Here is an 18438-nt window from a genome sequence, read left to right on the forward strand (position 1 = left end):
ACATGTTTTAAAGACCAATTTGCAAAATCAAAACCCAAAGGTAGTTCAATTGAACCAATTTCCAAACAAAACTTCAAGAACATGATGTAGATGCAACATGCATGTGTTCAATTGAAATCAAAGCTTCCAATACATAATCAAATGAGTCAATCCTTCCAAAAACATGCTGAATTCATGGACCAAAGCTAGAATATGGACATGCATGTAAGGATTTCCATGAAATCAACCTCAAACCTCAACAATGTATACATGCATGCATGAATTCCTACTCAATTCAACATATTAAGCTAATTCATACCTTAAATCACTAACCTTACCATGAATCATGCAAGAACAACTCAAACTCACAATTAAAAGGGTGAGTCTCCTACCTCAAGTCTCCAATTCAAGGTATAGAAGCTCAAATTTTGCAAGTTCCTTCAAATCTTCTAAGTCTCAAGCAAACTTTGATGAACTCAAGCTTACTTCCAACGCTCTAGCTCTCTCTCATGTTTTTGATCTCTAGGGGAAATGAATGGCATATCAAACATGAGGGAAATAGAAAAAGAATGGTCTAGGATTGTCCACTAAGTGGCAATTTGGTAATAAAGCCAAACTAATGTAATTTAACCTTATTTAATCCAATTTAATCATACCAAATCAAATTTCAATTAAACATACCATAAAATCACATAAATTCTAATTAACATGAAACACTAAATAATTTCAGATTCGGCCCCCGATAAGGCCTTCAATTTACAGTTCGACACTTAAAACATGAACAGATCAATTAACAGTCAAACAGATAGAAATGCGCTTAAACTAATACACTCAATCAATCAGTTCAGAATGTCAGTCAAATCAGTTACTTAATCATGTTCAGTCAGAGTTTAGCAGTAATTAGTAGTATTATCAGTAAACAGTGGTGAGGGTTGTCACACATTGTGTGCCCAACATATACTATATTAGATAGATTTTTTTTTATTATTTGCCATAGCAACAATTGAGGTGGGCGTTTCATCTTTGAGGATGAACATTCCCCCTCTCCCTAAAAGAAGTGGAGAAAGCATTTGACTACGTTGGGCCAAAGTTAGTGAGTTTATTGCTCTATTCAATGAGTTTGTCAACACTAGATTTGGAAGAAGCTTTTCTTTTACGTAATCTTTTGGTTATTTAGAAGGTTTGGTTTTAAAAGACATTAGATTCTTTTTTCTAGAAAGTTAGAGGTTGATTGTGCCATTTGAAGTTGTTTTGTATGCTTGTTATACGGATTATGGACCAACCTGTTGTAAATGACCACATAATCCTTGGAAGTGGTATTGCTTAATTGGTGTGTCGTGGACAAGAATGAATAAGATCTGTTGTTTTATAATTTCAAGCATTGTTTTAGGTCTCAAGGTTAGGGGATGTTCTTGAAGTTTATATCACAAACATCGATTGTTTAGTTGTTGGACCAAACAATGTTAATTATTTAATTGTATATTTCTATTTTCGATCTAGATTCCAAATCCTTAATTACATTATAAAACTTTTGATTGATAAAGGACATAAAATTGACAAAAGAATTATTTTCTTAAAGTTTTAGGGATTTAAAGCCCCTAAATACAATCTAAAAAGAGTGCAATCAATATGTTTAAAACCCTATTCCTATAATTTGCCATCACAATGTGTTGAGTGTTGTTGCTTTTCACGATTCTTTGGGTTCTAATTTTTTTTTTGGTGTAACTTTCAATCTTTTAGCCTTCAAATTCTCGAAATTCTCATTTCTCTAGTCCCTCTTCCGTGTAATGATCCTCATATTTATAGCTGGCCATTTACATGATAAAGGATTCATTGTCAATTGAATTTTGAACTTTATGATAATGTCATTTAAATTTAAACGTAATGTTGTCATATCTTTGTATTTCAAATCTAGGTAACTGTATTGTTCTTCTAAATTTATTCCATGTTCTTATATCTTGTATTTCAAATTTGGTTGACCGTATTGATCTTCTAGATTTATCCTATGTAGTTTCTTGTCTTAAGCTCTATACGTGTTGTTCCTTTGATTGAGCGCATTGTGCAGACTAGTCTCTGTAATAGAGCAAGATGGAGCTGTGCACTGATGGGTGAAGGCCTGCACAAGGAACAAATGGTTAAGTTGCCCGACCGAGGGTTGGTCGGAAACCCCTCTGACGGTCGAGTCAATACCGGAGTTTGGTGGAAAGAAGAGAGAGAAGACCAGTGTGTCTCTAGAGTCCAGAGATCGCCCTTTCTCAAGGAGAGTAAGGTTACGTTTTATATGGATCATATGACTTGTTCATCAAGCTTCCTCGTTCGCCGCCTGGTACTCAGTCGTCCCCATTCGCTGCCTGGCACTCAGTCGTGATACTAGTACGCCCCTTAATAGAAGAGAGCAACGATTCTGTTGAGCGATTCCATCGTTTGCGGGCACCACGCGCCCTTTACTTACATGGTGTTGGTTAATCTGTTAGCGCTCATGTGTCTTGGAGTAGGAGCCTTGGAGCCCAAGTTATGGACTAACCCAATTCAAAATGGGGATGGGTGCTAGGGCCAGGCCCATTGTCTTCTCCACTTTGGAGTGGGAAATGAGCCAAGACTGATCCCTTAGCTCGGCCCATCTTAGAGTGGGAGAGAGGGCCCACTTCGGAGTGGGGATCTTCGTCCAGCCTAACTAGGCTCCATACAAAGAAGCTTGAGTAATTGTGTCCCCTTCATTTGCCTTTGGCTTGCACTAAAAGTTATTGAGTGAAAGCCATTATTTGTATCTTGGCCCAATTTTCTCAAAGTTTACGCTGACCTTTAAATTTAATTATAACCCCTATTTTTTATTTTATTGTTTTGGATAAACATCTCGGCCTACATGCTGTGTAGCTCGAATTAGGATCCTCTCATTGCACTCTCTCCTTTCCTTCCTACTTGTAATGGTGGAGATACATTTTAAAGATAATTTAATGGTCCAGATCTAGTTATTTTTAATTTTTTTTTTGTATATCTCCAGATCTAGATCGTTGGATTATTTTAAAATGCATCTTCACCCTTGCAAGTAGGAAGACAAGGAGAGAATACAAGTAAAAAATCTGGACTCCTGTAGCTCGGAGTTGCTCGGTCCCACAGATTTGCCTTGTAAACTGCAATATTTGCTGATATACATGCTTGACCACGAACAAATTAAGTGGGCCCTATATCCACTGAGCTCTTTTCTTTACTATTTCTTTATTGCCTTTGTACATGATGTTCAACTCATATAAGCAATGAACTTGAGTGCTTGTTGGGCCCATTTGACTTTCTAACACCTTTTTCTTTTTTTTAATATACATCTCGGCCCATTTTGACTTGTAATTGCAAGGTTTACTAATCAAAGTGTTTGCTTTTGCAAGTGGGCCCCAAAATCCACCAAGTTCCTAATTTATTCATATGTTCGGCCCTCATTCTGAACAAAAGAAAACAAAATGTCTTGAATGTTTGCATGGCCCACCACTTGTTCAGTTGCACATTATTTTTAATAGGGCTGAGTAAGGAATCCGTAAAATTCGTAATCCAATCCAGTCCAGTCCAATCTGATAGGTTTGGATTAATTTTTTGAATCCACGGTTCGGTTTCAGATTGAAGAATTAAAAATCCGTAGTCTACGGATTGGTTCCGAATTGAACCCCACGATTCCGGATTGGAACCCATCCGGACCGTATACAAATAGTCTATATTTTTATTATACATCTTTCCCCATAGTATCTTCTCTTATTCTATGTAAAATCTAAATTCAAACATAAAATTGTATAATATCTTCTTTTATTACTTTTGTTTGCTAGTTTTTAGTTTTAATTTGTAATGGTCTAAATACTTATGGTGAAACCTGTGAGGCCCCTGACTTTTTTTTGTAAACCTTATTAGGTCCCTAAATTTTAAATTATTATAATAAAGCCCTTAGTTCGTTGATTAATCGCAAATTAAGCCCTAGGACTGAAAATGCATCACGAGCGAATCCATACAAACCCTAATCGATCCTGGAAGCTTAGAAATCACTTCTAACACTCTAATATTAATTACTTAACTCTCAAATTTTAGATTAATCGCTTTAAACCTTAATTTTCAATTTTTACAGTCATCGTTCGGTTATTTACCTTTAAATTCAAAGCAAGATAATACAAACTGAATTATTTTACACTTGAAATAGATACTTTAATTGAACCCAAGCCCGCACATTTTTATTAAATCACAAATTGACCCCAAACAAGTACTATTATATATTTATATATATACACTTTTACCCAAAAATCTTTTTTTAATAATATATTTTACAATTTCCAAGATTTGTACAATATATATATATATATAACATGCCCATCAATTCACCATCACATGGCTAGCCATCATACCCCCCTAGACTATAATCATTGTACTTTAAAATCTCTTGAAATCTTGGAGCAATAATGACTTTGGTACCTATAAAGATTTGCTATATTTTTGTGTGTACTTCTAAGATATTTACATTAGTCCTAGACCTAACTAGCTCATAATTAAATACATCATTAAGGTTCTAATCCTCCTCATTTCATTACATTTAATGTGAAGCCCCGGAAAAATGTATTTGAATTATTTCCTTAAAACCCCTTAGTTTCTTAAATTATTTCAATTACACTAGCCGGATTAGGTTCCCTAACCTAATTTAATTTAATTCTATATAAGTAAGGTTCCAATACATGAGTTTAATTCCAAGCCCTCACTTCTTTATTTAAATTCTAAATTTACCCCAAACTAGTACTTGTACCTTGTACCTTGGTATACCATCAATCTTGCAATATATATATATATATATATGTATACACCTTGAGGGATGTGCCCTTGTACCTAAAATTAATAAAAAATAACCCCATCATCCTAGGGAGAAGAGAGGAGCCAATTTTCAATATATATCATCATGATATTCTAGGAAACCCAAACCTAGTACCCTAGACCTAGGTTGTTAATTCCAAAACTAGTTCCTTTCTAACTAGTGTTGCCTAAATCATTGACCAAGCCTCCTAAATCCCTTCCATTTCCTTAGAATCCAAACAAATCCTAACCTTTCCATCCATTTCCAACTAATGGGCTTTTAGGACATTTTACATCAAAAATTGCCTATATATATACCACACCCTCCCTAGCTTGCAAACATACACACAACACACTCACTCACACACACATTTTGGTTAGAAGAGGGAGGAAGAAAAGAGTTTCTTGTGCAAAGTTGGAAGGTAAGCCACAAACACAACCTTCTCTTCATTTCCTTTTCTAATGCATGTTTTTGAAGATCCTAAATAATGTTTTCCAGATCTGTTATTATCAAGTTTTTATGTTAAAAATACTAAGATTTGAGTATGGAGTCCATCTCTCTTGTATTTTTCCCATTTTGGCACAAACCATCTTCTTTTTGTACGAATCTCTCAATTTTTCAAGGGCACTCTTTCAAACAAATTTTCTGAGTTAAACATGTGATACATATTTTCCTCACAAAAGAAATGAAACTTTCCCATGGTGGAACCCCCTTTTTATAAATTTTCTTGTTTCGGGCATTCTACCTTAAAACCTGTTTTTGCAGTCAACTTTCAAAAATTCCAGAAAAATGTACAAAAATATTCTGAACCTCTATTTTATGTCAAAACCTTCCTTAAGGAGTTAGCTTTCAACTAAAATTGGTTTCATCGAAAAACATTGAGTGGTTTGCAAGAAAATCAAGTTTTCGTAACAGTCGACAGATCTGGGCAGATTCTGGATAGATTCTGGAACAGTGCTGGACTATTTTCTAAATAACTTAAAATCGGGAAAAGCAATCCCATTTCCGAAAAATGTTCTAGGAACTAGATCAAATTCTCTACAAACCATATGAAAACCGAGTCCGGTGGATGAACCTAAGTAGTCCTTCCATATTAACCTTCATGTGATGTTAAATCTGGAAATTTGTTATGTTTGGATGTTTTATACCCTTGTATTCATGAAAATGTTTAATGGCGTATTTTCATATCTTGACATAATGTTGTATGGGTATGTTATGTTATTTAACTTCTTGAGGAGGCATGCTTATGTGAATTTTATTTTATTGTTTAGTTGGACTAACCTTGACTTAAAACACTTAATTCAACGGGAAACCTAATTGGGTGGGTATTGGGTTTTCGAACACTTGAGCAATGAAAAGATGAGAAAATGTGATATATGATTTGTTGGGATGCGTTCCCTATTCGAGGTTAAAACTTGCGCAAGTGGTTTTCGGGACCCTTGAACGGAGCGGTTATATTCGGACCTTAGGTGGTTTGGTGTAAGGAGGGATTCGGGCAAGGCCCTATTTTTACCGTCTCTTTTGAGGCCCTGCGGTTGGTGCTACGCGGTATATAACCGTTGGTAGGCATCCGAGGTTAGTTCTGCAACAAAGCAGCAAAAGAGGGGGCATACCGAATAATTCGCGTCCGATTCTTGTGGTCGGGAGGACGGAATCTCTTTGGGGGATTTCTAGTTACTAACATCTGACTCAACTCTTAATGTATTTATTTGTTTATTGGAGTATCATGCTTTACTACTTGGTGCTATAAATGTGATTGTGTATTGGACTGGGAAAAATGGGTGGGGTGTGTGTGTGTTTACTGGGCATTCAAAGCTCACGGCGTATCATGCCAGGTGACGAAGCGGAACTCATAGCGGAAGACGACGAGCCGGAAACCTTTGAAGACTTTTGGCTATCTTAGGAATACTAGAAATTTCCTTTTTGTTATTTTGTAAGACTCATATGAAGTTTAAAACTTTCTTTTTGGGATGTAATGTAATGGAACCATCTTTTGAAGCAAGTATAATTGTGGCTGGTATGTATTTATATCCTATGTATGTACCTTATCGTTGCTTATGAGACCTTGTGCCAATGCCTTGTAAGATCTGTCAAAAAGGTAGTGCGCTGCCTAAGAAAGCTGGGCTTAGAAAGGAGACTATTTTGACTCCTCCAGCGATCTGGGATCTTACTTGGTTATTGACCATAGGACTCACTAGTGACTTCTCTTGACTACAACCTATAGTGTAGAATCGGGGCGTCACAAAACCAATTTTTTTATAGTTGTTTAAATTCTAGAACAGTATGTCACTATTATAGAAAAACATGTTGCTATTGTGGAACTGATATAGCGCTATGTTTATATTTTTATGAAATTAAAGTGTTATATATATATATATATATATTTTGTTATTTAATTATGTGAATCCGTGGTCCTAAACCGATCCAATCCGTATTTAAATGGATTGGTTCGGATTGGTTCCATGATTTAAACGGATTGGATTGGTTCCAATTTTTCAGGAACCGTAGATAACGGATTGGTCCTGATTTTACCCCAATCTGGTCCAATTTGGACCATGCTCACCCCTAATTTTTAATTATCTCGGTTGGTCCAATCTGTGTAGAGCTGTTCAGTTGGCCATGTTCGGCCTTCTTGACTTGTCTTAGATGTTGCACTGCTGCTCGGTCGGCTGAACCAAATATTAAATTAAAAATTGATGCAACTCACACTGCTGGAAAATCCATTTTTAGCGGCGTTTAAAAAACGCCGCTAAAAGTACTAAAAACGTTGCTAAATTTTTTTGTGACGTTTAATACCAAACGCCGACGACGCGGCCGTCGCTATAACTTTATGACGTTTGAAAAACGTCGTTATATTAGTATAGACGGCGTTTTTAAAAATGCCGCCAAATGTCCTACCTAACTGTATTATGACGTCACTATGACATTTAGCGACGTTTTTTAAAACGCCGTCATAGACATTTATACATTTCAAAAATCTAGCCGTTAGGGTGGGATATAGTGACGTTTTTTAAACGCCGCCATAGCTTTTTTTTTAATTTTTAAATTTTTTAATTTTATATGGTTGAACAAAAAAAATACCTGTCAAACAATTATTAAGAACTAATAATTGATGTTTATTAAAATAATAAATAAACTAAGCTTGAAAACAAAATTAAAAATAAGAAACAATGCATTGCATACCTAAGAATAGAAACAATTCAGACTTTAAATACATCAATTAAAATCAAAATGGTCAAGAAGTGTAATTTGCCAAAAAAAAAAAAAAAAGGAATAGAAAGCACACTAATATGACTTATAATATTAAACATACCACTTGTCTTCCAACTATATCCAAAGATAAGCCTAAACTATATGCAACAGATGATACATTTGGAACTATACAGTACGCTATAATCCAATTAAACAAGATAAAAAGAATTAGAGGGGGAGAAAAAAGTAAAAGAACAAGAACAAATAAAAAAAAGCTTCATCATATTCCCTCCAATGGCTTTTTCCCTCTCCTCTCACATAAATTCTATATGTAGCAACTTCATATCCATCATGATGATCATTCTGAGTTAAATAGCTTCTCACAATCAAACAGGGTTGGGTTTCAAATTATTCTGTCTTGTCTTTTTCCAAATCACTGTTCGATACCCCGTTGTTTCCACCGTGTACTGATCCGACTTCAAGTGGACGTCGAATATCCTTTGAAGGCATAGGAGATGGTTTTATGAGTGTCAAAGTATTATCATCCCTGTCAAACTCTTCACTTGCTTCTCCCGAGTAAGTATAGCTGCCATGTGAAAATATTCAATGTGGAGGCAAGAAAATAATTGACAATTATTTTTTATAACATAGAAGAAGCCCTCTGCGAGCAGTTTGCAGCTAATTTCTATGTTCCACCATAAAATTGATCGACAGTTGGGGAGATTTTTCCTGGACACTCAAGTCTCTACGAGTTATTATGACCTAATGTGACAACAATCATAATACTCACAAATTACGACCTCAAGAATTAGTGATTAGACTAACAATATCATGCGTCGAGCCTGCCACATCACATCGATAAACAAATGTTACTTCAGTGAGGCCAAATGAAGCCCAAGCTTTTCATATAAATTCCAAGGCACAAACAGAAAAATATGCACAAAATTTAGTCATTGGGCCCTAGCAGTGTTGAATGGGATACAAAGCACAAAATACAAAGAACACACATCACACCTTGACCTGCAAGTAAAATTTATTAAGATTCCTCATTATTTTCAATTTTCAAGAGGTTTTTGAGAAATTCCTAGTTGGGATACAGGAAAATATGAAACTTTGGAGAGGGAGAGAGAGGAAATGTTGGCCAAATTAGGTGATGCCCAATTTGTATCAAAATGAAATATAAGAATACAAGACCAACCGTATGCGTTAAAACAAACTACAAAATTATCAAAAGCATTACCTTAATGAGGGAAAGAGCACTGTAGCCATTTTAGGATCAGGAAAGCAAAAGGGACTCTGAAAAAAATTTCTCAAATCTTCTCTCATCAAATCCTGCGACTTCAGACATAGAAAGTTGAACAAAAGTCAGCACTTGAATTGTCAACTGCACTTCTCAAGGTTTAAAGTTGATTGAAAGAAAGGATATCATTTACCAATGTGTTGCATCAACCCTTTTCTTGTCCTCCCAAGTGGGCTTCCATTTAAGTTTAGTTGGAAATCTACTCATCATGGTTGCAACCTCATCAAAGATTAGAGATTGGTTTTTTTAGTCCTTCCACAAATCATGCCTAAATTGAACAATAACTATTTATTCCAACAGATCTCCTCCCACTTCCATTAACAACCACCCCTATTTCACACAAGCCCCTCAGTCATCAGCCTTCTCTAGTCTCTCTCTCTCTCTCTCTCATACCAGAATTCTCCTTCCTTCAACACCTTAGCCTCCTCTGGCTTGAGGGGAACAATTTGGAAGGCCAGATACCAGATTTCTTCTTTGGTTGAGAAAGTTGTCTAGATTTTTTTCCCTTACACCACAAGAAATACAAGTGACTTGTATACTTAAAAATGGAAGGAGCAAGCTGCTTCAAGAGCAGAAGTGCCTCATAAAATTGAGGCCTCAAGAACATTACCAGCAGCATTCATGAGAGGTTCCTCACTGATAAATTTGGCATGCTAATTGCATAATTATAGATGAAGTTTGAGGTATTTTCTGCCCCAATATCCTGTTTTTCTTGTAGTGACTCCTACAATTACGTTTCCCATCCTTAGAGTTTCTGTAATCACCTATTATAATTATTCAATTAACAATTAACATTTTTTCTATGATTTAATATAAATGCCCTATGGGAAAACAATTTTTATTTATTTTTTGATAATTTGTTATTATTAGTTAGTTTTTGGTGAATAATAATGAAGAACTTACGGTTTGGGTGAATGGAAGAGATAAATAATTAGTCCAACACAGTGGCTCTCTGAGCTCATCTTTGAGTCTCTTCAGTTTCAAGTTCTCCTCCTACAAAAGAGTTACCCCCAAATGGATTGTCCCACCACCCCCCGAGCCACATGGGATTAGTTATCCCCAGCCAGTTTTGAGCTATCAAATGTGAGATTATTTATCCCACAATTATTTATTACAAACCCGCTCTCATTATCTATGAACAAACGAGGCCAAGAAGTCCAGGAGGCTTATCCCATTGATTTAGAACATAAAGAATCAGTAGCCTATTTAAAATCAAATACAGTAAGGGTGTTGAATGAGAAATATGAAAGCACACCTCTTCAGTGGAATGTGCACTTGCTTTCTTACTTGCGCGCATGTGTAAGAGTGAGAGAGAGATGAAAAATAGAAAAGATTGGAATTGGCCAAACCTTGAATTTACATCATCTTGCATGCTCATAAGGGCACGAATACCTCCACAGCAGCTGTGGCCAATGACTAGTATATTTTCAACCTGTAGAAAACTTTATATTTACCAAAATGTTTTCCCATCAAAGTTTGTCGCCAAATAGAGTGGCCAATTTGTTTGACACATTGATATCAAGAGGTCAATTATATCAATTCCAGTCATCTAATATATTTGTGTACGGTATTAGTGACTTAGTCATGAAACACAGAGACACATATTTTTTAATCATGAATTAGCAATTCCAGATTATTCATTATTGCAACTATATCATAGTCCAATGTAAGCAACTCTAGAATGAGAACACAAGCTTCATAATTTGTTACTAATTGCTATACTTTTGCTGACAATTCCCTTTCTCCAAACTTATTCTTACTTTATCTCTTTTTTTTTTTGAATGACACATGATGTCAAATTCTTTCAAATTTTTGAATTCCTAACATGTCAGCTGCAGTCCCAGTCAATGTGCAGACCATAAGCAACCAATAGTAACTACACACATTTTTTCTGACTTGGTTGACAAAGAATAAAGCAACTTGGCAGAAGATTTGTCTACAGAAGTCGTTTACTTCTAGAGAATTGACGGCAAATTCAAGGGCAACATTTGTTTCTGTTGGTCCATTCTGCATCAGAAGATAAAAAAGCATAGGCCTATTCAGAATTTTGCTTCTAATACACTTATCATAACCATATATTTCCGTTCTCCCACATTTATGCTTACAATAAATGAAGAACTAGTAGTACTAAACTAAAGCCAAGAAAACACAAATGCAATGTATATGGTACCTCAAATGGGGGCACCAGATTTGCCACATTGCGGACTACAAAGGCTTCTCTGGGTTGAAATCCTAGGATGTAGGAGGGACAAACCCTAGAGTCTGCACAAGCAATGACCATGAATTGTTCTTGCAAGTGTCAGCTAAGAAAATCTTAACTAGTTCAGCACAAAATTGAGGTAAATTGCCAATGTAATCCCTAGATGGCTCCAAAATATATCATGGACTAAAAAAAAGTTAACCCTAAAAAACCCATCATACCTTCGGTGCTTGACTTTTGGAAAGATTTTCATAGCATTCCAAGTTCTCCCTGTTCAAAGAAAACATCACATCAGGGAAACTCAATTTTCTGTGAAGCTAAACAACAAGATGTCAGAATTATAAGCTTGCTTATAGGAATTTCTGCCTTTTGAAACTCAGAAACCGATGTTTCATTTCATTGAACAGATCAAACCCATTTTGAGTTCCTATTATGCTCTCTTGTTTGCTATTTGTGAGCCCCTGAGTCAGCCCTGGTGGTTCCATCGAGGCCTTCAACCTCAAAACAGGATTGCTCCTCTGAATTCAATCACGGAAGGTAGAAATTAAGAACAGGATACAAAACATGTTACTATGTTTAGTATCAGCAAAATACATAGTGCATATGTTTTAAATCAAATCAAATACATTCTTATCTCTTGGGCTCAATCCCGAGGTTGCATGGTAGCCTGTAATCTTAAAAAGAATGACTTTCCTATAAATCAATAATCAGACAATAAAATTAGAAGCTTATTATGTAAGAGTTAACACAACAAAGAAGAAACATGGCATTAAGCTCCTCTAGTATAACCTATGAAGCACAAATACTTTTACAAGAGAATTGTTTCCATATCATACAAATCACATCCCAATACAAAAAAGAAAAAGACAACAAAACGGGAAAAACAAATAAATTACTAAAACTGAACCAAAAAATAAAAAACATACAACATCAGAAGCCCTGACAGTGACAAAAAGTGAATCTTATCCACCAAAAAAGAGGAGAAAATATCAATTTAACACACAGTTTCTAACACATAGAAGATCCTTCCAAATAAGAAAGAAATAAAGATTGCGAACTAACAAAGCAATTGATGTTAAAGAAGATATATTGTTTTAGGAAAAAAAAACACAGATACATCTACAGATTCTATGTTCTATGCTTCCAAGATTTTGTTTTGTCCACACAAAGTAACATGAAAGCGAATGTAGCTAAAACAGAAACAAGCATTAATCTATTTATTTATAAGCAGCAATTAACAAATCCAAAGATGATTTCAAGGCTACATAAATCCGATCGACTAATTACAATCAAGCAATGATGAATTCAAATCAGATGTAAAACCCAACCATAAATCTAATTTGATCATCGTTAACTCATAAAAAAAGTTGTCAAACTGTATAAAGCGAGAGAAAAATCATCGTGCATTGAACAAAATACAACTGACCTATCAGATCATACCTTGAATACTGTAAAACAAGAACGATCGGAAATAAAAAATAGAAGAATTGATCAAAAAAATAAAACTAACCTGTCAGATCGTACCTTGAATACTGTAAACAAGAACGATCGGAGAGAAAAGAAAGAAGAAAAAAAAAGTAGAAGAATCGATAGGCTTAGATTTGAGGGGTCAGAGTTTAGATCTGAGCTTCTAAAAATCACTGAATCTCTGCAAATAAGGATCAAGTAAGAATGCCTTAAAACATTGATTTCATAGATCTAAAGAGAGAGAGGAGAGAGACGAGAGACAGTGGAGCTCGCTACCTCGCCGGTGCAGATGGTGCTGACGATGGAGCTTCGAAATCGCTTCGATCTGAATCTTCGATGGAGCTTCGAAATCGCTTCGATCTGAATCTTCGATGGAGCTTAGAGAGGCTTGAGAGAGAGAGAGAGAGATGTGTATGTATAAGGGTTTGAGAGATAGAAACAGCTCAGATTCAAAATAAGGGATTCAGAAAGAAGGCGCGTGTGGCCACCGCTTTTGGAGGCGTTTCTCCCATTATAAAACGGGGTCATCTTGCTTAAAAGAATATGCGACGTTTTGTAAATTCCGTTAAATATTAATAACAGTGACATTTATAAAAACGTCGTTAAAAAAACACCATCATATCTTATTTTTCCTATAGTGTCAGTCTTCCACAGATTCATAGTGTAGCTTGGCTCTGACCCACCCGTACTATCTTTTGCCAATCAACATGTGGCCTTCTTGGGCTGGCCTTCAGATTAGATGTTTCTTATACTTTCTCTTTCTAAAAATTTAAATTTCAAGAACCCAGCTAATGCTACTTCGTCTTTTTCACTTCTAAGCTTCCGACGCTACGCGTTGATTTCGATAGTGTTTCTTTGTCCATGACGGTCCATCTCATGCTCCTTGAAACCTAGAGATTTCTATGGTGCGCTCATTCCAATGCCCTTCTCATTGATATCTGTGTCATCTCACTCACGGCGTCACCAGCGCGTTGTTGATCTTATTCTTTCGACTTTGCGGTGGTAATCTTGTTGCCATTTTGATGCTTGCAGCTAGCTTTCTAATGTGACATGAACCCAGCTCATTACGTAAAAAAAAAAAATTTTCAAAGCTATCTTCTTGGCCTCCCGTTCTCTCTCTCTAGAAACCCAGTTTGAAGTTTTGAGTTTGGCCCGCGGGTTTTTTTCTTCTCTTGGTTATTTGATTTTCAGCTTTTCACCCCTGAAATTCCATTTTTACTGGAGCAAGTTTGAAGGCTTCGACATTGCTATTGGCCAGTTTAGCTCACAGTTGTCATTGGCTTAGTACTGTTTGCAGCAAGCTTGGCTCGTTGTTCCAACCTCATTTTATGACTTCTGTGAGATTCTGGTCAATTTCAGGCGTAATGCTTTCTCCCATGTTGGTAAGTCTTTGTACCCACATTTCCATTTTTGACTTGTGAGATGGTGAACCCCCTTTGGCTGTCCGAACATGATTCTGATGCTACTTCAATAACTCTCTCTGCTAGCAGGTTGGCCTTACTATTGTGGGTTTTGCGGTTAATCGTTGCTTGGAGGCTGTAATTGTTTCGTAGTTAGTGGCACTGGTTTGGTATTGTAAGTCACTAAGTTTGTTTTACTTAATAACTTAATTCCTTCCCTGTTTTTGCACCTTGGTTGCTTGTGGTAATTTTGTTGTTGGACATGCGCCCGTGCTATTCGGTTGGTTCTGTACTTGTTTTGAACCCTTGATTATGTCAAATGGGTAAGTTTAGGAGTCTAGTGAACACACCATCTAAACTTGTCTTCTTTCGCAAGAAGTACCATATTCCCGAAGACGTCACACTGGTGTTAGAGGGGTTAAACACACTTCGAACTCCAACCAGTGACATTGTGCCTTTTCTTGTAGGAGCAATTATAAAAGGGGAAGTTCGGTTCCCCTTGGACCCTTTGTGGCTCAAATTCTTCCATTACTTCAAACTCCACCCCATGGAGATAGCCATAAATACTTTTAGGATTGTAGGTGGCTTCGTGGCCCTTAAAAAATTGTTTGGCCTTAATTTAGGAGTATGGAACATACTCCATTGTTACAATTTCTCCCATCACCTGAGTGGCACCTTCTACCTTAGAGTTTGGTCCAATGTACCTTAAATGATCTTAGACCTTCTTGATTTCGATAAGCTTTCGAATGATTTCTTCACGGTAGGAGGGAACTTCGAGTATCCTGCTGGTGTAGTGGACCGACCAACGCGGATATCTCGTGAAGGTGGTAGTCGAGGTTAGCTTTTGTCCTTAAAGCTTTACTTCCACACTTTTGATGTTGACTCTTAGCTTTTGTTGTATGACTTTGATAGGTGATTCTCAGACGAGTAGGTGGACTACCAAAGAATATCTGGCTGACCTTGAGACTGCCTTTGCCTACCCTCGACCGATCTGTGACAAAACTGCTTAATTACAAGGCCATTTACATGCACTAGCTTAATGAGAGGAGGGTTCGTGTGATTGACTACTTTAGGAAGTCTCCAGAGAGGCCATTCGAGCAACAAGCTTGTGATAACACTGGTGCTTCTACTTCCACCATTGCTCGGTCATCAAGTGGAACTACGAGTGGGGGCCCTCTTCTTGACGACCAAGAAGGCATGACTCGTCGAAAACTTAACCTCGCAGCTCTTTTTTACGGTACAAACCTTGTTCTTAGAGTGGCTACTATGACCATTTGGCCAGCCGAATAAAGAGCCTTGGTTCCAAAATAGTTCCAAAATAGTTCGTACAGACTTCTAAGGAAGTTCCTTCTTCTACTCCACCTACTACCACCCATACTGAAGCACTGAGGGGTTCCAAGAGGAAGATGAGTAAATGAAAGGATGTTGTTGAGGGCTCTAAAGAGTAGACTTTGGCTGAGGAGTGGCTGTCACCTTTGGACTATAAAAGTCGGCCTATCACTGTGGTTAACAGCGTGACAGATTCTCGTGATTTGGCATTCCATCTGTCCAAAGCATTGCTTCTACCCCTGGATATGGTTGAGTGTAATGTTGATTCTGAAACTCTGATCAATGGATCTCTTCAAATGGTGACCTTAGTAAACTCTTGTTCCTTGATTTGATTGCCTTCCTTTCCTTTTTCAATAAACTTCTCTAAGTGTTTTATCTTGGCCTTTGATAGTTGGCCCAACAGCTTTATGTATTGGAGCAACGTCACCTGGAGCAAGTAATAGACTTCTACCGGACTACAAAGGTGCTAGCTAACGCCGACCTTGCTCTGAAGTCAACTGAAGCAGATTAGATAAGGGCCAAAGAGGAGGTTGCCACTGCTAGAGTGTCGACTATTGTTAGGGAGAAGGCATTATTAGAGGCTAAGAAGACTGCTATGGTGGCTCTGGTTGCCAAAAAAGAGGCCGAACAGAGAAAGGCTGAAGTGGAGGCTAAGCTGGAGGCAATGAAGGCCAACCAAGCTAAGCTTATTGAAGAGGCCAATCGGAGGAGCTAGGATGAAGCTGGGGTAGATTATGCTCAACAAGTGTTGGAGCTGAGGGATGGCTTATTTGCCAAGGGTTGGACGGAGGCCCTTTGTGCTATTGGAACTGAGGAGACTTCTGCCCTCTTTGAGGACATCCCTGTTCCATCTAAGACTGCTACTGCAAGGGCTTCTAAAGCAAAGGAGACGTCAATGGCTGAGACTTCGGAGGCCACCCCTTCTGTTTCCTCCATTCGTCTGCCGAGCTTTATTTCTGAATAAGCAAGAGCAGCCTTGTGATGAGGCTTAGTAGTCATTTCCTTTCTTTCTTTCTCTCTCTTATTTATTTATTTATTTTTTTGCATTTGTCACTTTATTTTTGCAAGTGTTGGAGTTCGGCTAGTTAGACATCTTTCTTTTGTAAGGCCGATCTCCCCTTCTTGTAATGGACGCATTATAGTAATGCCATGCTTTCTTGATTTTTTTTTTTGTAAGTCTTGGACTTCAACCTTCAATTTTTTCTTGTATGTGTTATGCGTGCCCTCGGCCGAGCAGGGGCTCTGTGGAGAACGAGGCTATTTGTTTGGTCAAACTAGGCTTTGTGCCTTAGAAAAATTAGAGGAAAGAACTTTCCATGCCCCCCAGCTGAGCAGAGGCTCCATGACCGAGCGGACCATCTATTCAGACAGAATAAGCTTTGTGCCTTAGGAAAATTGGAGGAAAGAACTTTTCATGCCCCTAGCCGAGTAGATGCTCCGAGGTTGAACGAATCGTCTGTTCGGATAGACTAGGCTTCGTGCCTTGGAAAAAATGGTGGAAAAGAAAAATTTTGAGAAAATATGGTGTGCCCCCAATGTGGCGATACCTCGTAAAAAATGTTTAGTTAGATCAAGCTGAGCATTACGCTGCTCGGCCCTTACTTGATTCAGTCAAGCTTAACTCATCGTAAAGTGTAACTTGGCTCATTGTTGAGCGCGAGTTGTTACCATGGACTATGCTTTCAAGCAATGATACTTTGCACAAATTCCACCAAGCTATACCACTTGGCGCCCTCCTGGGTGTAGGTTAAGACTCGTAACTCGTTCTTGCTCAATTGCCGAGCAAAAATATATGCATATGAAGAAGACACAATTCATAAGGAAAAGTTGATTTCATTGATACTTAGAAAATTACGATTACATTCAAAAGATGTGTATGTCATTACATCACTGATAGTGGGGCTATTTGGGAAGTGGGATTTTAGCCCAATTTAAGCTAAAATCCACAAAAAGACAAAATAGGCTATAATAGCTAATAAGACAAAATGTCACATCAAACCCATAATCATTTCATTTTTTCTCTCACAAACATCACATCCAACTACAAAAAAAATCCAATCATCTTCCCAAACACAAAAATTTTAGCCTACTAAAATAGCAAAAAACTAAAATAGAAACTTCCCAAACACCCACAATATTTATTCAAGTTGGACACATTCCAAGGATGAGGAATGGATTTGCCTGCTAGGTTAGTCAAGTAGTAAGCTCCATTTCCCAAGGTAGAGGTAACTCTGTAAGGCCATTCCCAGTTAGGGTCGAGCTTTCCATTACCAGGGACCTTCTTATGATCCATGACCTTCCTCAGCACCAGATTTCCAAGTAGAAATTGTCTAACTAGCACATTTTTATTGAAACTTTGAATAAGTTGTGTAGACACCCCATTTTTGACCGCCTTTAAGACTTGGATGCCTCTGATTGATCACCCAATGATGAATTTATAAGCTGTGCAAATGCTCGATTTCCTCAGCAGGAAGCCTCAATTTTGAGTCTTAGAAGCCTAAAAACCTTGCACCACTTTTGGACCAAAATAGAGTTTTTCCAAGACTGACCACTCAGAGGCCTGTAGGCCAACTAGTGGCCGACTGGCTAGAAATGAGTGGTCGACCGTCTCCCTAGTGGCCGGCCAACTAGTTGTTTTGGTAGAACAGATATTTTGCTGCCAGCTGTGACAGCTATTCCCACAGGTGTATGCACTAGACCAGCTGTCCTTATACAGATATTTCCGAGATAGTAACATGTTTTTCTATAAATACTTGAC

The 18438-nt window shown here is 37.4% G+C and overlaps 1 protein-coding gene across 1 annotated transcript; it reads right to left on the reverse strand.

The window, feature by feature from the left end:
• Positions 1–10478: 10478 nt before the first annotated feature.
• On the reverse strand, positions 10479–13035 carry LOC145791552 (beta carbonic anhydrase 5, chloroplastic-like). Its single transcript, XM_082871913.1, has 6 exons — positions 12111–13035; positions 11846–12000; positions 11455–11573; positions 11238–11291; positions 10572–10716; positions 10479–10486 (listed from the first exon to the last, which is right to left on the reverse strand). Coding segments are annotated over exons 1-6 (483 nt in total). The 5' UTR covers positions 12113–13035.
• Between the last annotated feature and the right edge of the window lie 5403 nt (positions 13036–18438).

This window comes from Camellia sinensis, chromosome 5, assembly GCF_055761805.1.
Source record: "Camellia sinensis isolate YWXY chromosome 5, ASM5576180v1, whole genome shotgun sequence".
Taxonomy (NCBI): domain Eukaryota; kingdom Viridiplantae; phylum Streptophyta; class Magnoliopsida; order Ericales; family Theaceae; genus Camellia; species Camellia sinensis.